Source organism: Rhamphochromis sp. 'chilingali' (assembly GCF_963969265.1).
Source record: "Rhamphochromis sp. 'chilingali' genome assembly, chromosome: 8".
NCBI lineage: Eukaryota > Metazoa > Chordata > Actinopteri > Cichliformes > Cichlidae > Rhamphochromis > Rhamphochromis sp. 'chilingali'.
The window spans coordinates 17276212-17300085 of record NC_137935.1 but is presented as its reverse complement, the minus strand read 5'-3'; the positions used below and the strand labels follow the sequence as shown (position 1 = coordinate 17300085).

General features: G+C 42.4%; 2 protein-coding genes across 2 annotated transcripts in view; one reads left to right on the top strand and one right to left on the bottom strand.

The window, feature by feature from the left end:
* Positions 1-1472: 1472 nt before the first annotated feature.
* The window catches only part of LOC308400518 (uncharacterized protein), a 48957-nt gene continuing 26555 nt past the window's right edge, over positions 1473-23874 (bottom strand). The window contains exons 6-17 of the mRNA XM_080888271.1: positions 22821-22963; positions 21877-22011; positions 21536-21730; positions 21140-21153; positions 21013-21035; positions 19774-19874; positions 18105-18196; positions 17227-17453; positions 14171-14330; positions 3032-3194; positions 2854-2904; positions 1473-2762 (exon numbers count right to left, since the gene is read on the bottom strand). Coding sequence (XP_080744397.1) covers positions 2464-2762; positions 2854-2904; positions 3032-3194; positions 14171-14330; positions 17227-17453; positions 18105-18196; positions 19774-19874; positions 21013-21035; positions 21140-21153; positions 21536-21730; positions 21877-22011; positions 22821-22963 — 1603 coding nt within the window. The 3' untranslated portion in view covers positions 1473-2463. The remainder of the gene's footprint in view (positions 2763-2853; positions 2905-3031; positions 3195-14170; positions 14331-17226; positions 17454-18104; positions 18197-19773; positions 19875-21012; positions 21036-21139; positions 21154-21535; positions 21731-21876; positions 22012-22820; positions 22964-23874) is intronic.
* LOC308400519 (uncharacterized protein) lies at positions 8949-13539 on the top strand. Its single transcript, XM_080888272.1, has 2 exons — positions 8949-10174; positions 10586-13539. The coding sequence occupies exon 1, from the start codon at positions 9042-9044 to the stop codon at positions 9987-9989; it is 948 nt and encodes a 315-aa protein (XP_080744398.1). The 5' UTR covers positions 8949-9041; the 3' UTR covers positions 9990-10174; positions 10586-13539.

Here is a 23874-nt window from a genome sequence, read left to right as displayed (position 1 = left end):
CCATTCTCTTTAACTTGTCCTTTCTTTGAAGCGTGTCATTATTTGGGCAGTTTTGCGATTTGTGATCGTCACTCTCACAGAATATACAGGTGTTTTGTTTCTGGCTGGCTGTGTACAGGGCAGCAGTAGATTGTATGCTAGGCCTTTTAAACCTCACATCGTTGAACGGTGGCTTGTACAGTTTATTTTCAGCTTTCTGTGGGTTGTACGACTTTGTCATTTGCAGCGTTCTTTCCCTGCTCTGAACCTCCTTCTGTAGGAATGTGACCATTTCTGACACTTTCCACTCTTCATCTCCATTTCTCTGACGGCTGTATTCAAGAGCTATATCATCTGGAATCATCTTTAGCAATATTGGGCATAACAAGCTTCCGTAGCTTTCTGACACTACACCCAATGACTCTAAACTTCTGATCTGAATTTCACATTCATCATATAGCTGCCTCAAAGCATGCACATCAGAGGATTTTTTAACAGGTGTGAGGTTCAGCAGTTTTGACATGTGCGCACTAATTACTACATCCTTTCTTCCAAATCGGTTTTGCAGTAACTCAATTGCGTTGTCATAATTTTCATCCGTCAACATTAGTCCTGCAACTGCCTTTGCTGCTTGGCCAGTGAGATAGGTTTTCAAATAGGTAAACTTCTCTCTTTTGCATAGTGCATCATTGTGGTGAATAACAGCTTCATATTGACTCCAAAACTCCTGCCACAAACTGGCATCTCCATCATATTTGTGAATGATCAGCTTAGGAAGCTTTACCGATGCTCTCTGTGCCAATGAATGAGCAGAGTTAGCGTCACTCACCCTTTGATGTGCGGCTCGTTCGCGGCAATCCTCATTTCTCTTAATTATGCGCCGTGCACGGCTCTTGGACAGGATGATGCGCTCCTTATATTCCTCTGTGCTTTCGATCTCCATTTCCAGGTCATCCAGAGCTGTTTTACGTTCTATTTCACTATCTAAGGCATACAAGCTGAGCTCCTTTGCCGACAGCATTTCCAGTAATGCGCTCAGATGGTCAGTGTCCGGATCTGGTTTAGCCATTTCGGAGTCAATTTGATGTACAAGTCGTGTGGTAGCACCTCTTACCGTCCCACGTTTCCGTTTTGTTCTTTCCATTTCTCTCTGATGCTCATCATCTGCCACTCCCGCAGCTTCGGCGGCCGCGGCTCCACGTAAGTCCTGTTCGCTCATTTCTCCCGGGTTTCGGCACCAAAAAATGTTGTGGCAAATCCACTAGCCCAAAAAAATGGATCGGACATCAATTGGAGAAACGATAGTCTTTATATAAGGCTTCAAAAAGGGGAATGTACAACAAATAAACTGCTCGACATCAGAGCAACATATAATGGCTTCCCAAACTTTCTTTGCTAGCTAAAACCCAGAGTAACTTTCGTCTACCACAAAGGATTCTGGGAAACGCAGTTTCTAATGAAAATAACTGTTAAATGCTCCCTTTTAGCAAAAATTAAATCTATAATTAACAGCCCTCACTAAACATGTGACTAACACTTAAATCACTTACAAAATAATCAAAATGCTGTTATCAAACAAAAACTGCAATAAAGTTACAACATATGGCTATCTTTTTACTTTTAGTGGCACCTTTAATAGTTATCCTTTATAATGTCCTAACTTAATGAGTTTAATGAGTCATATGATATAGCCAATGTCTGGTCTTGGGAAAGGTTAACTTTATCTTCTGTGTCAACTAGTCAAAGTGTGGTTATATCATGAAGTGACTACAGTCAGTAACAAATATAGAAGATAGTGAACACGATAGGAAGTTAATTCATTTATTCTTTGAGATGAAGCTGGTTTAATTTTCATTTTACAGATATAATTTTCATCTATAAATTCACACAATGAAAGATTGACTCCCTACTGAACTCTGTTGCATCAATATTGCTTCAAATATCTACTTTATGCACCACAGTTATTCTGTGGTGCATACATTAAAGGCTGCTTAAAAAGCAGAATATTAAAAAGAAAGTTCACTGTTTGATAGATTTACATTGAGAGCTCCACTGTAAATCTATCAAAGCCACATTCAACACATAGAATAAACTCAAGATCATTTATCTGCTTTGTTTGCAACAATGAGGAAACAGGCTTCATTTGGCCATAAAGCTGCATGCATATCAATTGTCCAATATACAAGTCCCAAAGAGTTCACACAGTCCTGAAAGGATTGACATTTTAAGGATTCCATAAAGTATTAAAAACAGTCCTTATATTGAAAATTAGATTTGAATCTTAAGCTACAGAGAGCAAAATTAAAAACCAGCTCAAAGACAAAGTAATCCCCACAATATATCTGTTTTAGAAACATGTACATTTAGAAGTGAAGGTTATAATGCTACCAGCCTATCTGTTCATTATTGCCTTTGTTACATTTTGAAGTTCAGGGTCTAGCTGCTGGGCTGGTGTCAGCATACACTCAGCTTTAGTGTGAGTGCTCAGTATGCAAAAGGCATATTGATTAATTTTCGGTGAGTGGTGATCCTAGGTGAACACTTGGAAATAATGAAATGGAGTGGCTGCAGAAAAGAATCATCGATGAAACCAGTGAAAATATTGTCTTTGTTAAAGAAGTAGGTCTTCCCAGGAATCAGTTTAGGATAGCTACAGCGATCATTTGTTTCCAGGACGTAGGGCAAAGGCAGAGCTTTCACTTTGGCCTCCATCCCATAGACCTTCAAAACATTCCTGAACACAACGCTCTGCAGAGAGACACTTTCCACAGCCCCAATGTACACTAAGGAGAAAGATACACAAATATATTACACTACTAATTCATATCAATTCATAAATATCTTTTTTTTTTTACCAATATGTTTTTATAATACCTCTGCAAAGATTAGCTTTATTCAAATTATTCACAGATAGAACTCTGGATTCTGAAAAACAAAGAACATTATAGACATATTATTGGTAAAGTGAGATCTCTAGGTTGTGCAATCAAGATAAATTGACATAAAATTAAGTCCTACTTTGTAAGAGAGAATGTGTAACATCTAAACAGACCTTTTATCATCTTTCTCTGATCCTGTCCTGCTTCATGGATTGATCTCAGCCTCCCAGCACAGCATGACCACAGGCTGGTGTTATAGTAGAGGTGACCACAGCAGCTAAACCCTGTCTTGGCAGAGTACAGCACCTCTTTGTCCTCACTTGAGCAGCAAATGTCCTGGATTTGAAGATATATCATCAATTATGGTTAATGAAAGCACAACAGTTTGCAGTCATTGTGCTAATTCAGGCAGTCCACAATCTCACATTCATGGTAAAAAAAACTTCCTTGACTTACTTGAGTTATAGTATATACCTGCTTAAAACCTAATAATAATAGTTATTGTACAAAAGAGTTAGGGTTGTGTATGGGATATCCTATGCCCCCTGAATGCTCCATCGGGGTGCATGTCCGCAACTTTAGTTCAGAGACAAACGGCAGCCAAACAACGGACAGTGTGTGCGTTCATAAGACCGTAAGTTAATGTTTTACTTCACTCAGTTGTGTTGGTGTTCAGCCATGAGTGTATTTGATGACTTACCAGCAGTTTCGGCTTCTGTTTATGTGACATTATGTACAAGTGGCAGTTCGCTAGCATAACAGATTTGTTTGCTAATTAGCTTCTAGCAGAGAGATTCGTTGTTATCGTGTTGTTGATTCTGTGCTCTGTGTAACAGATGATAAACCGATGTAAAGTTGCCTTCAGTGCATAGTTGTATGCGGTGTGTTGATGCATAATGTCTGACTTTAAGTTTATGTAACCAGGCTGAAGTATAATGTCAGCTTATTTAGCTATATGCTGTACTTGAGTACACCTCAATTATATCTTTATGTTTATTATGTAATCTGATTCCTAATTGATTGTATTATTATGCTTTGTCTGCAGAAACCACACATACACACACACACTCTATTTCGCCCAGCTGCGGGCACATTCTCAATTGAAAATACAAAGAATGACAACTTTATTCCTGGACTCTGCCTGTTTGTTCCTCTCACATCTGAACATTTGCAAGTGTCCTGACCCGACACTCTGAAGTGATTGCTGCCAGCTCAGATTTCTTTAACCCTTCTGAACATTTGGTCCTTCGAGCCGGATGTGAGCAACTGCTTCAGCCTTATATGTTCAGAATGGAAGGCCGATACCCATACAGAGAGTCTGACCGTCCGCACAGACATAGCAAGCTGCCATCATACCTCCAGAACTATGAAGTGGATGACCTCACTAAGAACCGACTCTCACATGATGATCAGGGCAAGCATTCTACTCATCCTGAAATTCTCCAATATATTCATCATATGAAAGAGGAACACAATCAACTCCGACTAGATGTGCAACGCCTGACAGAATTGATCTCTAGCTCACCTGTACTAGCTCCACAGCATGCCACATCACGGTCTGAGGATGGGACGTCAACCACACCTGCCCACACTAGTAAGCTGGTGCCAATCAAAGGTCAGAAGAGCCCACATCAGCCTGAAAGTGCTCCACAGGTGCCATTTGGGGATGAGTCTCAACATCCAAAGGACAGCCAGCATGGCCTGATTGAGGAGCTCACCCACAGTCTAAATGACGCAGATCTTGACAGGGAGCGCAGCGCACAGTCACCATCACCTTCAGTCGACTCATGCCCTGAATCTCAAGATTTTCTTTCACCAATGACACCAGGTGAGAGGCCCTCTCCACTTCCAGCGTCAGCAGCAAGGGGACGATCACCATATCATGCAGAACAAAGAAGGGTTGATGAGGTGTATGCTCGTCGCCACAGGAACTGCAGTCAGCCTGCCACTCCTCCTAGATTGCCAAAGCTAGGGGCTTGCTATGAAGATGATCCATACTACAGAGAAGATGACAGGTATCCTACCCCTGGTCACCCAAGCTGCCCTGACAGTCACTATCGTTCTCTTTACGGATATGGGTATCAGGATTCGAGTTATCCGTACAGGCGCTGTGGTAACTATCCAGATGACCGCCGACAGTGTCCAACCGATCGCCTGCAACCAGGTGGGTGCCCTCAGACACCACTCTCTCTCGGCAGAGCCCAATCGATAGAGACTTATCGCGGACCTCAACCAACGATCCCCGACCTTGTGCACGAGGACCCACGTGAGTTTGCAAGATTAAAGTTAGCTCTAGATAACATACTTCCACTTGATGCTCCTGAACACTTCAAGTTCCAGATCCTGACAGATCACCTTAAGTGTGAAGATGCACTACTTGTAGCTGACTCATACAGTAACAGTCCATTCCCATTTGCTGACACCATGAGAGCACTTACAGAAATGTATGGGCAACCTCAACATCTGGCCTTAAAAAGGATTACCAAACTGATGGATGGACCCAACATTAGGAGTGGTGACATCAGAGCCTTCAAGTCTTTTGCACTACAAGTCCGTGCGCTAGTCGGTATGTTACACCAGTTGGGAGAACAAGGTCGGACAGAGTTGAGGTGTGGCTCACACGTATCTCGCCTCTTAGCTAAGCTACCTTATGACCTAAGAGCAAATTTCCAGAGATTTGTCAATCCCATCAACACTCCTATACCAACACTGCTTCATCTTGCTGAATGGCTTGAGTATGAGGTGCGTGTCCAGGTAATTGGAGACCAATATTGCGGCCACTCTGACAGGGAGAGGCAAGTTTCACGAAAGGAAAGACGTCCTGAGCATAAGTTTCAGAAGGTTGCCACCATTCTCCATGGTAGTGAGCCCAGGAGAAAGATGGAAGGTGACATGTCAGCGGCACAAGAAAGGCCCAAGAAGTACTGTCCATTCTGTAATACAGTGCAGCATTACCTGAATCAGTGCAGTAACTTCAAACTCTTGTCGAAGGAGCAGAAGACAGAGTGGATCAAGGTGAATAAGAGGTGCTGGCGATGCGCCCGTGATCATCAAGCAGCTAAGTGTAACCTCAAAGCCAAGTGTAAACCATGTGGGCGCCGACATCTTGAAGTTCTTCATGATGTCAATACCAGCCCAGATGCTACAGCCTCTGATTCAACCAGTGCACCAGAGGAAAGCACATGCTTAGTAAGTTCCACCTCTGAGACACTGTACGCAGACCGGCAAACCAATAGCAGTCAGGTGTTACTCAAGCTAAGTCGTGTCATCATTAGGAGCAGTACAAAGATGGTTGAAACCTATGCTATACTGGATGATGGATCAGAGCGTACCATACTTCTGCACGAAGCGGCTGATTGCTTGGGGCTGCACGGGGAAGCTGAGGACCTAGCACTTCGCACTGTCCGTCAAGATAGCTGTACCATCCATGGTGCTGCTGTGTCATTCTCCATTTCTCCTGCCTCACAGCCGAACAAGTCCTTCCAGATCCACCGAGCCTTCACAGCAAAGGAACTTGGCCTAGCACGCCATAGTTACCCGATAAGAGCATTACAGGAGCGGTACCGTCACCTTAAGCACCTGCCACTGCCAGACATAAAGGAAGTACAGCCCCTTCTGCTTATTGGGTCAGATAATCCACATCTTCTCACTCCTGTGGAGCCAGTACGTCTAGGTCCTCCAGGTGGACCTGCAGCTGTGCACACCCGACTTGGATGGACTTTACAGGGTCCATCGAGATTCCTACGTCAGCGGCTAACCCCACAGCAGTGTCTCTTCACCTCTGGGGCCTCACCAGAAGCTGAGCTCTTCAGCCATGTGGAGAGACTCTGGAAGATGGATACCTTGCCATACCGGAGTGAGCGGCTCATTACTAGGTCCCGACAAGACACTGAGGCCATTCAGAGACTTGAGGAAAGGACAATTCGAGTAACAATTGATGGAGTAAATCGCTACGCCACCCCACTACTGTGGAAGAAGAATCTTCCCCCTCTTCGTGCTACACCAGAGGCAGTTTTGGCCCAGCTTCGTGGTACAGAGAAACGACTTGCCAGAGAACCACAGAAGGCAGCTGCCTACTCTCGGGAAATCCAAAAACTGCTGCAGGCTGGCTTCGTCACAGCTGTTGCACCGGAAGAGGCCGCAGTGAGTAACTGTTCGTGGTTTATCCCCCATCACATGGTGCACCACAACGGGAAGGACAGGCTAGTGTTCAACTGTTCCTTCACCTACAAGGGTCAGAGCCTGAACGACTGCCTTCTTCCAGGGCCTACACTGGGAGCTAGCCTGTTGGGAGTCCTTCTCAGGTTCAGGGAACACCCAGTCGCCTTCAGCAGTGACATAAAAGGGATGTTCCATCAGGTCCGTCTGCTAGATGAGGACAAACCCTTTCTCTGTTTCCTGTGGCGAGACATGAAGGTAGACGAAAAACCCACCATCTACCAATGGCAGGTGCTTCCCTTTGGGACTACATGCAGTCCGTGCTGCGCTACCTTTGCACTTCAAGATCATGTCCAGAAACACACTGAGCCAGGAGAGGATGCTCGTCTGTCCATAGAACGTAATTTCTATGTTGACAACTGTTTGCAGAGCCTCCCATCAGAAGGCCAAGCCAAGGAGTTGGTGGATCGCCTGCAGTCTCTCCTCTTGGAGGGTGGATTTGAACTACGACAATGGGCTAGCAATGTCCACACGGTCATCAGCCACCTACCAGTTGAATCCCAGTCAGAGGGTAGCGTTCTCTGGCTCTCCCAGGAGTCAGCCGATCCGCAAGAGCGCACTCTAGGACTCGTATGGCACTGTAAGACTGATGCACTCCGGTACAAGCATCAGCAGAGTGTCAGTTCAGAGCCAACAATGCGCAACATTTATCGGCTGCTCGCCCAGCAGTATGATCCTCTCGGGTTTCTTATTCCATATACAACCAGGGCAAAGGTCATCGTGCAACACCTCTGGGACAAGAAAAGAGGATGGGATGATCCTCACTTACCTGAGAATCTGCTCCACGCCTGGCGTTTGTGGGAAAGTGAACTCAGCCAGCTCTCACAGATAACGCTGCCGAGATGCTACACTGACTCACGCTCGGATTGTAGTCACAGCCATCGGAGCCTTCATGTGTTCTGTGATGCCTCTGAGCGTGCCTATGGGTCTGTGGCATATCTACGCACCGACCAAGGAGAAGAAAAGGTCCAGGTGGCTTTCTTGGCTGCGAGGTCGAGAGTTGCACCCAAGAAGCAACTCTCAATTCCAAGGCTAGAGTTGTGTGGAGCCCTTACAGGAGCACAGCTGGCTTCTGTTCTGAAGAAAGAACTGACCCTTGACATCCAAGATGTGGTGTTCTGGACAGACTCGACCACAGTGCTTAACTGGCTCCATTCAGATTCATGCAGATATAAAGTCTTTGTGGGAACCAGAGTTGCAGAGGTACAAGAACTCTCTGCTGCAGCATCTTGGCGGTACGTGGACTCAGGAACCAATCCAGCAGACGATATCACAAGAGGGAAAACTGTGGCTCAGCTTGCTGGTGCGAATCGCTGGAGCCGGGGGCCACCATTTCTTCAGCTGCCACCCAGCCTTTGGCCACAAGCACCGGTGGGAGAAGCTAAGGAGGAAGTGGAGGAGCTGAAGAAGCCAGTGTTCTGTGGTCTGCTTACTGGATCCGCTAGTCCAGCGATACCTGACATCAAACAGTTCAGCACATATGAGGAACTCCTGAAAGCCACTGCTCGAGTGATGCACGGGGCGGCTAATGACACCAGTCACCCTGATGCTGATGACTTTAAAAGGGCAGAGCTGGCCCTGCTTAGACATTCTCAGATGGAGAGCTTCCCGAGAGAATTCACATTACTTAAATCAGAGAAGCTGATTCCATCCAGTAGCAGGCTAATTACCCTCGCTCCTGAGTATGACAAGGCTTCTGACTTGATTAGAGTTGGAGGTCGACTCCGCAGATGCGAAGGCCTGAGCCCTGAGGTACTACACCCTGTACTTCTAGAGCCTGCTCACCCAGTTACGAAGCTTCTAATCCAGCGATGTGACAATAAGCTCAACCACCCGGGAGCTGAACGTGTTTTCACTGAGTTGCGCCGGAAATACTGGATCTTAAGGGGGAGAGAAGCAGTCAGAAGACATCAGCATTACTGTCCCGAATGCAAGAAGTGGAGAGGTCAACCAGAGGTCCCGAAAATGGCAGATTTGCCACCCTCAAGTTTGAGGCTCTTCCGACCTGCTTTCTATTCGACTGGAATGGACTGCTTCGGCCCTATGCTCATTAAAGTGGGTCGGCGCACAGAAAAGAGGTGGGGCATCCTTTTCAAGTGTCTTACTACTCGAGCAGTTCACCTGGATCTGCTGGTAAACATGGATGTTGACTCCTTCTTGATGTCACTCAGACGGTTCATAGCCCGTAGAGGGAAGCCGTTTGAACTCCGTTCGGACCAGGGTACTAACTTTCGAGGTGCAAGTAAGGAACTACAAGAAGCATTCATCGCCCTAACGCCAGATCTTAGACAGCAACTGGCAGCAGAACAGATCCGATTCTGTTTCAATCCCCCTAGTGCTCCACACTTTGGAGGGTCTTGGGAGAGAGAGGTGCGATCTGTGAAAACCGCTCTGCGCACCACGTTGGGAGCGCAGATAGTGTCAGAGGAAGTGCTGAGGACTGTCCTGCTTGAGGTGGAGAGTATACTCAACTCCAGGCCTTTGGGTTATGTTTCTTCAGACATCGCAGACCCAGATCCCATCACGCCCTACTCTTTGTTGATGGGGCGGCCAGATTGCTCTCTACCCCAAGTGTTCTATCCAGAATCCGAGCTGCTCAGTCGTAAGAGATGGAGACACACTCAAGTCCTGGCTGACCAATTCTGGAAGCACTTCATACGGCATTTTATGCCCACCTTGCAACCACGGCAGAAATGGCACAAGGACACAGACAACATTGCAGTTGGATCTGTGGTTCTCATTGTTGATCAGCAGACCCCACGAGCGCTCTGGCAAGTAGGAACTGTGAAAACTATCCTACCGGGGGCCGATGATCGTGTCAGAGCTGCAGTCGTTCGAGTAAAGGACCGAACTTACACTCGCCCGGTGGCCCGGCTCATCAGGTTGCCTGTTCTACCCCAGGATTCTGCTTAGGTGCAGAGGACATTCCATCAAGGTCAAATTTGTACACCAAATTTGGGGGCGGCTGTACAAAAGGGTTAGGGTTGTGTATGGGATATCCTATGCCCCCTGAATGCTCCATCGGGGTGCATGTCCGCAACTTTAGTTCAGAGACAAACGGCAGCCAAACAACGGACAGTGTGTGCGTTCATAAGACCGTAAGTTAATGTTTTACTTCACTCAGTTGTGTTGGTGTTCAGCCATGAGTGTATTTGATGACTTACCAGCAGTTTCTGCTTCTGTTTATGTGACATTATGTACAAGTGGCAGTTCGCTAGCATAACAGATTTGTTTGCTAATTAGCTTCTAGCAGAGAGATTCGTTGTTATCGTGTTGTTGATTCTGTGCTCTGTGTAACAGATGATAAACCGATGTAAAGTTGCCTTCAGTGCATAGTTGTATGCGGTGTGTTGATGCATAATGTCTGACTTTAAGTTTATGTAACCAGGCTGAAGTATAATGTCAGCTTATTTAGCTATATGCTGTACTTGAGTACACCTCAATTATATCTTTATGTTTATTATGTAATCTGATTCCTAATTGATTGTATTATTATGCTTTGTCTGCAGAAACCACACATACACACACACACTCTATTTCGCCCAGCTGCGGGCACATTCTCAATTGAAAATACAAAGAATGACAACTTTATTCCTGGACTCTGCCTGTTTGTTCCTCTCACATCTGAACATTTGCAAGTGTCCTGACCCGACACTCTGAAGTGATTGCTGCCAGCTCAGATTTCTTTAACCCTTCTGAACAGTTATGGTGCAACATAAGCTGTATTTAAATTAGAGATCCTTCTTTTCTTTAAAAAATCACCTGTGTATATCAACGAGCTCGTCAATAGCTTCAATGCTAAAATGTTAAATGTAATGGACACTATTGCTCCCATTAAGGTGAAGGTTATCTCTGGAAGGAAAAAGTCTCCATGGAGAAACTCCACACTGGTGAAAAATGAAAAAAGAGTGTAGGAAAGCTGAGCGCAGATGGAGAAAAACAAACCTCCAGGTTCATTATGACATCTATAAAGAGAAACTTCACAATTATAATTTACAACTGAGGAGTGCAAGAAGGTCCTACTTCTCTGACATCATCACTAAAAACAGTCATAATGCTCGGGTCTTATTTTCTACAGTTGACAGGCTAACAAACCCTCCTGTGTCAGTGGCAGCTGAACTTCACTCGACCATGGCCTGCAATGACTTTGCCAAATCCTTCACAGAAAAAATCCAAAAGATTAGACAAGCAATTGGTACATCAACAGCAGATCCAGGATATGTACTGTGTCCACCGAAAAACTGTTTAAACACCATCAAACGGTTTCACCCGATTAACAGCAAAGACCTGGAGGACATCTTAAGTTAACTGAACTCCTCCTCCTGCTGTTTAGATGTCCTGCCAACAAGTTTTTTTCAAAAGGTCTCAAAGACTTTAGAGTCAGACCTGTTACAGATCGTCAACTTTTCTTTAATGTCAGGTGTGTTTCCAGAACCACTAAAAACTGCTGTAATCAAACCTATACTGAAAAAGGACAATCTTGACAAGACACAAATGAACAACTACAGTCCGATCTCAAATCTCCCATTTTTAAGTAAGATCATTGAAAAAGCAGTTTCTCAACAGCTCAGTTACTTCTTAAAACAGAATAACTGCTATGATGCCTTCCAGTTAGGTTTTAGACAGAACCACAGCACTGAAACCGCTCTGACCAAAGTGTTTAATGACATATGTCTGAATACAGACATTATAAAGAACAACAAAATAAACTATCACAGCTATGCAGATGACACACAAATATATATCACAATGTCACCAGGAGACCAAGGCCCTGTACAGGCTCTTGGTAAATGCTTTGAGGAAATTAATGACTGGTTGTGCCACAATTTTCTCCAGGTAAACAAAAACAAAACTGAAGTAATAGTTTTTGGTGCCAAAGAAAAACGATTACAGGTCACCAGAGAACTCCAATCTATACATCTAAAAACCACAAACCAGGCGAGAAATTTGGGTGTAGTGATGGATGCAGACCTAAACTTAGAAAAACACATTAAGACAATAACAAAATCAGCTTACTATCACCTCAAGAATATTTCAAGGATAAAAGATCTGATGTCTCAACTAGAGATGGCACGATACCACTTTTTTATGTCCGATACCGATATCATAAATTTGGATATCTGCCGATACCGATATGAATCCGATATAGTGTTTTTTAATCAACAAAACTGTTTTTTATATCTTGCTGCATTTTGTATAAGTTCATACTCAAGTTTAAAACAACAACTACACTAAAGCTATTCTGTTATACCTGTATGCAAAAAAAATATTTCATAGTTCAGCAATACTGATCAATCTAATAAACTTAAACCTGCACCATCCTCCCTATTCTGGTATTTTAAAGAGTACTTAGCATAAATATTAAGCAACCTAACTAATAGGGTTCCAACTCCCAGCAACAACAAAAATAAATAAATAAAAAATAGGGAACCACCCCTCACGCTCCACCTCATGATGCTTAATCGACGTAATCAACCTTAATTTGATGCAGTGTGAAAAAAAATGCACAGAAATCAATTATTTTTCAAGAAATATTAAATAGATTCAACATCTTTCTTCAACAAAATTGCAGACTGCACAGATGGTACATTCCCAAAGGAAAAAGTACTATAGCTTACTAGGGTATATTAGACTTAATAGTTACTATATACAGTAATTGACTTCTATTCATTTTACATCAAATTAAAACTTTGGGTGTCAGATAATTATTTATTAAAAGCTAGACATTTTAAATGAGAATAAGAAAGAAAAGTATGTCTTTGTGCCCCCTTTTCCCTGTTAATGCCCTATCGGCCCCCCTGGCTAAACTTTGCTAGATCCGCCCCTGCACAGCTACCAGCGTCAGCTACGTAGAAAAAGATCCTGGTGTAGAAAGTAATATTAAATAAATTCTAACAACAGCTGATCAAGCTTAAACGTGCTGCTGTTGTTCAGCCGCTGGTTTCCTCTTTCTGGTACAAAGTGGGCCAAAAGCAAACAAGAGACACGGACTCGCGACAGAAAAGCCGATCAGCTGATCATTAAGCAGTTTCATGATTGAAGTAGCAGCAAGAAGAGGCAGTCGCTTGTTAAGCTTAACGCAGGAATGCTTTACAAACATTCAGAGATGGACTTACACACTTGCTTTACTTCTCTCGGGATAACTTTGTCGGAGATGAAATGCCGGGTTGCTAGCGAAGCTCCAAATGCTATCCAGACCACCGACAGGTCCCGCATGCCACAGCCGCTCTATCACGTGATGCATACTGCTCCGACGTGCTAACGTTCTGAGGTGAGTTACGGCGTGTTGCAAGTTTTGTGAGGTGCTTTCGTGATATTTAATGGATCGGATTACATTTTTTATTTTTCTCCGATATTTCTGGAACAAACTCCCAGAAAGCCTCAGATCAGCTGAAACACTCAGTTTATTTAAATCCAGGTTGAAGACTCACCTATTCTCAGCTGCATTTGAATAAAGCACCAAATCCACACTTTTAAGCTTAAATTTCAAAACTTACATTTTAACTACTGATTTTATCTACTGTTCTGATTTTATCTACTGTTTTTTCTATCAATTTTAAATCATGCTTTTTATTTGTTTTTGTTTTTTAATGTCTCTGTAAAGCATCACCTTGTTGTTGAATTGTGCTATATAAATAAACTTACCTTGCCTTCCCTATGTCTTTAAGCTCTGCACAATACAGACAGTCGGAGACCAAATGCATTCTAACATGCTGTTAAACAAAGCTTCAAACAAAGCTTCTGTTCAGTAAATAATACTTCAATTGCATAGTGGTGTGGACCTGCTGGTTTCCTCAGGGTTTTTCTCCTGCCCTATCATTTTCTATCAGTTATAAGTTTCCTTTCTTTAAACATTATCCTTCATATTTTTTCACACAAAAAGGCATAAAAATCTGCCAAGGTTTACTAGTCACTGTGATAATCCCTTGTGAATAAGAGAGTAGCCAAAAGTAGCTTTTATAGTAGCTAAATCATGTTTTGTACAACATTTTTAAAATGACCACAAGAGCAAGATGAAGCCTGTCAGAATTGCGCATAACAATAGTAGAAAATACAAAATGATTTGTTGCTGTCATTTGTGTCACTGACTTTACCTGTGGCCTTTGCAGAATGGATCCACAGCATTGTGCATCCCCTCCATGCTTGTCTAACGATGTCAGATTGTACAGTGTTCCTGCACAGCACTTCATCTGTGGGTCTTTAATGTTGTAGGCTTTGACCCCACAGCAGTAAATGTTTTCTGATTTGAGATGCCTGGTTGGGAAACAGAGGGACAAATTAATATCAAATAAGAAGAGTGATAAATATGTTCATAAGAGGGCGAATTACATTAGTCTATATGTGTATTGCTAGATGTTAGCATAAAAGATAATGTCTTCATTTGTGCACTGAAAAAACAGAACATCGTCAGAGTTGCTGGATCTGCGTCTATATGGCTCTGTAGTTTAAGGTTTGTATTCTTAACTAGTGATTATATGATCATGGGTCTAATGCCACATTAGAAAGTAATGCAAAATATTGATAAGATAATTTTCTCCAGGGATTAAAAAAGGAAAAACAATGCATTATGTTTTAAAAAGCAATGAGCAATGTTCATTAACTTATTTTTTTTTTTTTGTTATAACATTCCTCTCATTGACATATGACACATAACAAATAAAGAAAGACATAAACATAAATATGATCTTCTTTTGGTATTTAGGTATCGCCACAACTGGCAGCAAAGTTCGTGAAAACAAGCTCTGATAGTTACTGCATCTTACGAGCCACCAAGATTCAGCAAGTTCAGCTGTTACAAAGCCTACCATAAAACAGCAACTGAGACCTGGATATGAATAGCTACTGAGTTGTGTGATAATTCATACATTAACACTGGTTCCAGCCCATATGGCAATACAAAACATTGAATGTTGCAATAAATGCAGTTACTGAATATGAATGTACATTCATTGAACACTGGAGTCATGACAAGCATGCACATGCACAGGTTTTAACAATAAACTTAAACTGAAAAAGCACCAAGCCCAGACAGAGACTCAGAGTGATGAGGCAGAGAAATTCTTTTAGTAACTCAATGCATTGAAAGGAAAAATAGGTGGGAAAGACCTTCGGTATGTCTGGAATTTCTGCCTGTCTCGTACAGTGGGGCAAAAAAGTATTTAGTCAGCCACCGATTGTGCAAGTTCCCCCACTTAAAATGATGACATAGGTCAGTAATTTGCACCAGAGGTACACTTCAACTGTGAGAGAAAGAATGTGAAAAAAAAATCCATGAATTCACATGGTAGGATTTGTAAAGATTTTATTCGTAAATTAAGGTGGAAAATAAGTATTTGGTCACCTCAAACAAGGAAAATCTCTGGCTCTCACAGACCTGTAACGTCTTCTGTAAGACGCTTTTCTGTCCCCCACTCGTTACCTGTATGAATGGCACCTGTTTGAACTCATCATCTGTATAAAAGACACCTGTCCACAGCCTCAAACAGTCAGACTCCAAACTCCGCCATGGCCAAGACCAAAGAGCTTTCGAAGGACACCAGGAAAAGTATTGTAGACCTGCACCAGACTGGGAAGAGTGAATCTACAATAGGCAAGCAGCTTGGTGTGAAAAAATCAACTGTGGGAGCAATCATCAGAAAATGGAAGACATACAAGACCACTGATAATCTCCCTCGATCTGGGGCTCCACGCAAGATCTCATCCCGTGGGGTCACAATGATCATGAGAACGGTGAGCAAAGATCCCAGAACCACACGGGGGGACCTGGTGAATGACCTGCAGAGAGCTGGGACCAAAGTAACAAAGGTCACCATCAGTAACACACTACAACGGCAGGGAATCAAATCCCGCAGTGCCAGACGTGTTCCGCTGCTGAAGCCAGTGCATGTCCAGGCCCGTCTGAAGTTTGCCAGAGAGCACATGGATGATACAGCAGAGGATTGGGAGAATGTCATGTGGTCAGATGAAACCAAAGTAGAACTTTTTGGTATAAACTCAACTCGTCGTGTTTGGAGGAAGAAGAATACTGAGTTGCATCCCAAGAACACCATACCTACTGTGAAGCATGGGGGTGGAAACATCATGCTATGGGGCTGTTTTTCTGCCAAGGGGACAGGACGACTGATCCGTGTTAAGGACAGAATGAATGGGGCCATGTATCGTGAGATTTTGAGCCAAAACCTCCTTCCATCAGTGAGAACTTTGAAGATGAAACGAGGCTGGGTCTTCCAACATGACAATGATCCAAAACACACCGCCCGGGCAACAAAGGAGTGGCTCCGTAAGAAGCATTTGAAAGTCCTGGAGTGGCCTAGCCAGTCTCCAGACCTCAACCCCATAGAAAATCTGTGGCGGGAGTTGAAAGTCCGTGTTGCTCGGCGACAGCCCCAAAACATCACTGCTCTCGAGAAGATCTGCATGGAGGAATGGGCCAAAATACCAGCTACTGTGTGTGCAAACCTGGTAAAGACCTATAGTAAACGTTTGACCTCTGTTATTGCCAACAAAGGTTATGTTACAAAGTATTGAGTTGTATTTTTGTTATTGACCAAATACTTATTTTCCACCCTGATTTACGAATAAATTCTTTACAAATCCTACCATGTGAATTCATGGATTGTTTTTTTCACATTCTGTCTCTCACAGTTGAAGTGTACCTCTGGTGCAAATTACTGACCTCTGTCATCATTTTAGGTGGGGGAACTTGCACAATCGGTGGCTGACTAAATACTTTTTTGCCCCACTGTAAATGATTTACTTTATTAATCTCAGAGGAGATTATGTGGGCACAGTTGTTCCATGACAGTAAGAACAGTAACTAACTAACTAAACCAAATAAAACAAAAAAGTGACAGAGTTACAAAAATATAACAAATAGCTCTAATTACAAATATCCCAGTACATTAAACAAAATGAAATATATACAGGTGACATTGAGGTGCTCCTCTTATCATAATGATGTTGTAATTTTGTCTGTAGAGGGTGCGATATTAAGAGTAAACAAAAAAAGCAAATATAATACCAGTGAATATGAATGTGATTTAAAAAAAAATTCAAGTGTTTAAAACCATTAAAAAGAACACACACACACACACACACACACACACACACACACACACACACACACACACACACACACACACACACACACCTGTGTCCATTGCAGCAGATCTCAGCATGAGGCTGGTAAATTTCTGTCCCACAGCAGTGTTGTCCTGGGCTGCCATGAAAGTGAGAACAACACATGGTCCCTTTAGCCGGGTTGTAAGGAATACCCATCTCTGAACATTCCTCTCCATCGTCTCTGCCCTCGTACAAGCTCTTATTACAACACAGAACTCCACGTTGTGCCGAGCCATACGGCGTCTCTCCACAGCACTTGAAGAATCAGAGGCAATGAATTTAAGTGTGAAGCAATGCAGACAAAACCAGGCTTTTCCTCTACACATTCAAATGCACATAGGTGATATCCTACACACACACACACACACACACACACACACACACACACACACACACACACACACACACAATATCCCACACACACACACACACAATATCCCACACACACACACACACACACACACACACACACACACACACACACACACACAATATCCCACACACACACACACACACACACACACACACACACACACACACACACACACACACACACACACACACTTTTGCATTAGTTGTAACTGCTACCTATGCCTTTAGATGACCTTTAGACATCAGATCGTAAATACCCTTGGTTACTGTATAAAAGGAGCAGGGTGGAACTCAGAGCTCTCTGATCAAACTTGCATAGAAAAAGCTCTTTTTTTCTTCTGGGATCATTCTGTACCATTCCTGTCAGTGCTCCAGATTCAAGTGTTCTTTTAGTAGAATTTAATACTGAAATGAATGTGCATACATTAGCTAATTTAAAAAGATAAAAATTGTTAACCTTTGCATTAAAAAGTTAAAATTAAAACTCTTCCAGCTAAGCAGCCAGAATAACAAGTAAAGCAATTAGTCCATTACTTGATCTATCCAAGGCTTCCACGCAGATACACATCCATCACAACAGACTTGTGTGCGTGGGTTATACACAGTTGGTGTCGTCTTGCTTAGACCTAAATAGAGAGATGTGAGGGTCAGAAAGGTGGAAAGAAGAGAGAGGAGTTGCAATAAAAACTTATCAGACTGAACATGTTGAGATAAATGATATGTGGAAAAGATGACTTAGAGAGAGAAGAAAATACACGTTCCCTGTTTCGCACACTTACTACTCGAGTTTCAAATACAATACCCTCTTTAATAGACATAAGTTTATTGTCTCCATCTGCAAAGGGTAAGCGACGCACAGAGGAATTACCTGTCAGAAAAAAGAACCCTGATGGCATGTGAAGCCAAATGTGCAAAAATCAGAGTGAGGTAAAACTGTGGTAAAGTGGAGGGAATAAGTGAAAAAAGAGTTGGGTGACTTTCTGGTTCAACAACATGTCATAAAGATAACAAGTTATAGCGGTACAACAAAGTTAATGAACCCATTCAGATCTCCAGAAATGTTTTTAACAAACGAGCTGCAGTTTGCCATGTGTTGTTGGGCTAACATCCTTTTTGGAGTTTGCAGTTTATGGGAGCTAGTTTTATCCAAAAGATGTTGCTCATCTAATGAGTCATTTCCATAGTTAAGGAAAAAAAAAAAAAACACACTTGCTTTTTGTCTCTCTCCCCTCCTGTCTTTTAATTTCACTTGCTCTTTATTCATTAAAAAGCTTTGAGTAGCCAGGCTTTCATGCGTCACCTGCTTTTCCCATGACGTTGATCCTCGCAAGACAGACTTCTTAACCGTCTCAAAGTATGATGACACATGCTTCATTGTCGGTAAGCATAAAGAAATTTAGTTCACTGTCTGGATTTATCTAAGGGCAACCTGAGAAGTAAGTCAGACAGAAACAACGCTTCCCAACATTCTGTTTTTTTAGTCGAATCGTTCAGTCATTTGTCTCTGTGGCTTTATTCACAGCCTTTACTGTCGCTTCCTCCCACATTTTTTTGCCTTATTTTCAGCAGGGTTTGTTATTGGCTAATTGTCTGCCTATAACAACAAATATTTTACATTTAGTTGAACTCTGTTTGTGGCATGAAATACTGCTCTTTTTTTGAGTTAAAGCATCAAACCATTTGTTAGGGTGTGGGGCTTGAGTAACTTGCATCATGAAAGCCTTCTTATTACTGAAAAATAAATCGAGGATTTGGAAGAACTTGCTGGCATGCAGATGTCTTTTTTTCATGTTAGACAATGCCCAGTTATTCTTTATAATAGATTACATGGTAGTAAAAGAGTACAAAGCTGGCTCGAGAACCATCACAGACGGAAAACACGTAGGGCACAGCAAAATCAAAAAAAGGAGTACAAAGGTATATGTGTTCCTGTCCCCGTCTTTTAGAACTGTTTAAGGTTTATGACTTCAAAATGAGCGAAAATTGCACCATTTCTTATTTTAATATCATTTTCGATTTACATTATTAGTTTAGTATTTTGTTGAAGTTCTTTGCTTTCACACTGATACACACAAGATACCAAAAAGCTCTAACTGCTATTGAAGCTGTATAGTTAAGATCACCCTGTGGTGCCAAGTCACATCAACTAGTAACTAACAGATAAAGTGGATAAATGTCAAAACAAACATGGAGACGGTGTTACCTGAGGCACAGAACCAGTGAGGCTTTTGATTTCTCTCACAGCACTGACTTTCCTTTGGATTGTAACATGATGACCCACAGAGGTGTGTGTTTGGTTCAGTGCTGTGGATGTACAAAGACGGGCAAAAATAAACACACAAGCTGTCCACATCACATGAACAAAACCACAAAGTCGAACACAATTAATAGTTTGTTTGTTTTTTTGTTCTTTTGTAAACAGCATAGACTAATGTATGGCACACAAGTGTAAAATATGTATAGAGATTTCATTTAATAAAGTCAAACCGGAATAAATGGAAAGTGGAATGGTCCCTTTACCTATCTTTAGAGGTATGTGATACATCTTATATACCTATATCTGAAACCTATCCCAGCTACCATAGAGGCAAGCTACACCCTGGACAGATCACCAGCCTGACGCAGGGCTAACGCAGAGAGACAGACAACCATTTGCATTTACTCGTACAGGCAATTTGGACTCACCAATCAACCTAACACCACTAACTGCATTTCTTTGGACTGTGGGAGGAAGCCAGAGTACCCGAAGAAAACCAACACAGGCAAGGGGAGAACATGACAGAGAGAGAGAGAACTATATAAACATATAGATATGGATGTAAATTACATGAATTAAAAATTCCCCTCTTCCCCCTGCTTACCCCTTCTTCAAGCTTGGGTCCTCTGCTTGTCTACCACTACTGTGTCCGGTTCATAGCCATCACCAGTTTGTCTGTCTGTATCTGGAAGTCCCACAGGCTCTTAGTTTGGTCATTCACAACCACCCATGTCCTGTTTAGACCTCAGGACTTCCAGGCCATACTCTGCACAGATGTTCCTGTATGCTATGCTGGTGACTTGGTTATGGCGTCCTATGTATGCCCTGCCTGTATGCATCTTGCACCCTACTGTTATGTGGCGGATTGTCTCAGTGGCATCTTTACACAGCCTGCACCTGGGGTCTTGCTTGGTGTGGTAGACTCCAGCTTCTATGGATCTTTTGCTCAGGGCTTGTTCCTGTACTGCCATGATTAGTGCCTCTGTGTTGTCTTTGAGACTTCCAGATACAGATGGGCAAACTGGTGATAGCTTACCAACCAGACATAACAAAGGTGAAAAAGCAGAGAACAGTGCCGTGGTGATACAATTAGCTATAAGAAGCAAGATTAGAAAGAAGGACGCTTGAGAAATGCCAAGGGCTGACAAAGACCTAGAATAATTGCAAAAAGTTCCTTTAACCTACCAGTTGGGTTGAAGCTCTGTGATCTGTAAAATAAAATGGGATGTAAAATTATTGTTTAAGAAAGGACCAATACGTTTCTTTATTGACCAATCTAAGGCAATTAATACTTTTGTTACAGTGTGCTTACCTGTTTTTCCACACCTGTGGACAAAAAGCATCAAGATTTTTAAATAAGAAGGAAATATGCTTAATTTCAGCTTATATTTCAGTTTACTGAAAAAAACAAAAAACAAAACAATTTCCACTTGAAAGGCCTGTAGAGGGAAAGACAAAGTCAACATACAGGCTTCACTCACAGTAATTAGCATAAGCTTCCTTTAACCATCCAAAGGAAAATGGAAAAAGGGAAATTTGCTACAAGCAAACTAATCGAAAGCTGATTATTTTTTTAAGCAAATGTAACCATGCAGACGCCTCAGTTTGACATACCTAAAGACTGATACGTAAAGTTGGATTCAAACTACAAAAAATGTCATGAAATCCATTCAGCAAAGAATGACATGCTATTATGTACTGAGCTGACCTGGACTGAAATTCTTGACACAGCAGGGTGAATCCTTCGATTGTATCTCCAACTTTTCCTCATTTGAACAGCAGCACTGAGTCTCAGTGTCATACTGGCTGTGACTGCAGCACTCATGGTGACGGGAATTCCTCACCAGAATTGTCTTATTATCAGCTGGACCACAACACAACTGCTTGTCCTTATCAAAAACATCTGTGGAAAAGATCATTGTCTTTTTTTTTTTTGACTTCAAATATAACTCAACTGAGAAGCTGCTCCAATATCCTCAAAATGTTTGAATGGAGTACATTTCACAGAAATGTAATTTAGTCTTCTTTTCCAACTGTGTGTCTGCTCACCTTTACCACAGCATTCAGCCATTGGTCCACGTTTTGATATGATGGTTGATTGACAACATATTTCATTGATTGGGTTGTACACCTTTAGGTCACAGCACTTGGACACCTTTTCACTCAGACCCTGAGTAACACTGGCTGTTAAAACAAGACACAATCACTAGAACCACTGTCTAAAATCAGTACCAGAAAGTCCACAAGTTTAAAGAGAACAAAAAAGTTCAGTCTAGTGTGGTATTTTCATTTTTAGTTGAGCAGCACTGAGTCACTGGAAACCTAGAACAAAATATGAGCTGGATGAGCTTTGATGTCCACTCAAAAAAAAACTGGGAAAAATTATAAAAATGGATAGGCATATCCAATTTGACCTCAGGACTTCGAGGCCATAATCAGCACAAATGTTTCTGTATACTATGCCGGCCACTTGGTTATGGCATTCCACGTACGACCTGCCTGCTAGCATCTTGCACCCTGTTGTTATGTGCTGATGGCTCAGAGGCATCTTTGCATAGTCTGCAAGTCTGCACCTGGGGTCTTACCTGGTGTGGTAGATCCCAACCTACCAGGTTGGGGTTCCAAGATGCTAGCAGGAAGGGCTAGCATCTTGGAATGCCATAACCAGCTGACTAGCATAGTATACATATACAGGGACATGCAGAGATAAATGTAGCTATAACAAATGTTGACAACATCAGGAAGAAACATGAGAAACTTGAGAAATACCAAGTGCTGAAAGAGGAGAGAGGACATGGAACCAAAACCCAGTTTATATGTTCTCTGGAGAACATTAAAGTTCCACACAGAAAGGCCCTAGCCAGATGTTGGATGTTGGACCTTCTTACTCCTAGACAACAGTGCTAAACACTGTGCTATTGTGCTTCCTTTCAGTCTAAATTGGTACAATTCAACTCCAGTTTTAGTTATGTAGCTAGTTCATAAATTATTACCTGTGATGTTGTGTTTACAACAAGTGGCTGTTTCAGGATTGTAAGGCTCATTTCCACAACAAGACAAACTTCCACCTGGGTGAAGTCTGTTTCCACAGCAAGTAGCCTCTTGGATGTCATACACTGTTCCATCACAGTCTTTTCTGAAAAGCGAAGATAACCAAACCCAGGATATCAACACTGACAGTCATTTTCACAGACATAAAAGTACATATATATATTAACTATAATCATCACATCATCTGAACAGTCAAATCTGTACAGATTTCCTCATTTTTGCTTTATTATACTGCCCTCTGATGGAAAACATGTTAACGTCTACATACAACTAGACCATCGGTGTGCAAATAGATGCACTGCTTAGCTACAATATGACTGAAGGGATCACGTTTTAACATCTCCCTGTCTGTGATTGGCTGGTTTTGTGGCACAAATATAACGGTGTACAAAAAGAGTTGAAAGCGCACGGGCAGAAATGTTGAGAGCGCAAGCAGCACATTGCGAGCAAGCGCAAATGCAAAAACTCAGCGAGAGGGGCTGCTATTGTGTGTGTGTGTGTATGGATAATATCAGACAGTAAAATACATTTTTTGCACGCAGCAATGAATTTTGTTCACTCAAATTTAGCTTTTCTTGGCTCAAATAAAATTCTTTTTAATTTCTCCTCAAAATGCAAGCTTGCAGAATTTGCAGGTGCAAGTCTAGACTTGCTCTTTACATGCGCTCACTTTTTTTTTAACGTGAGCTCAGAATAGTGGCACAAAAATAACGCTAGACAATCTCTCCCTCTCTCTCTCTCTCACACACACACTCACACACACACACTCACAAAGGTTTACCTAGCATTTCATCATGTGTCTGGTGTTTTCGTGTTTGTTGTTGTTTTTGGGGGTTTTTTTTATTTTGTTTTATTTTGCGAGTTGGTTATCAGATGCTGCTCCAGCCAGCCAGAGAATCCACCGCTGCCCCGTCCTCTCCTCCCTGTGCCGCAAGCAGCGGGCGCACCTCGCCCTTACCCCCAGCAAATGAGCGTCAGAAAGCCGATCGGTGCCTG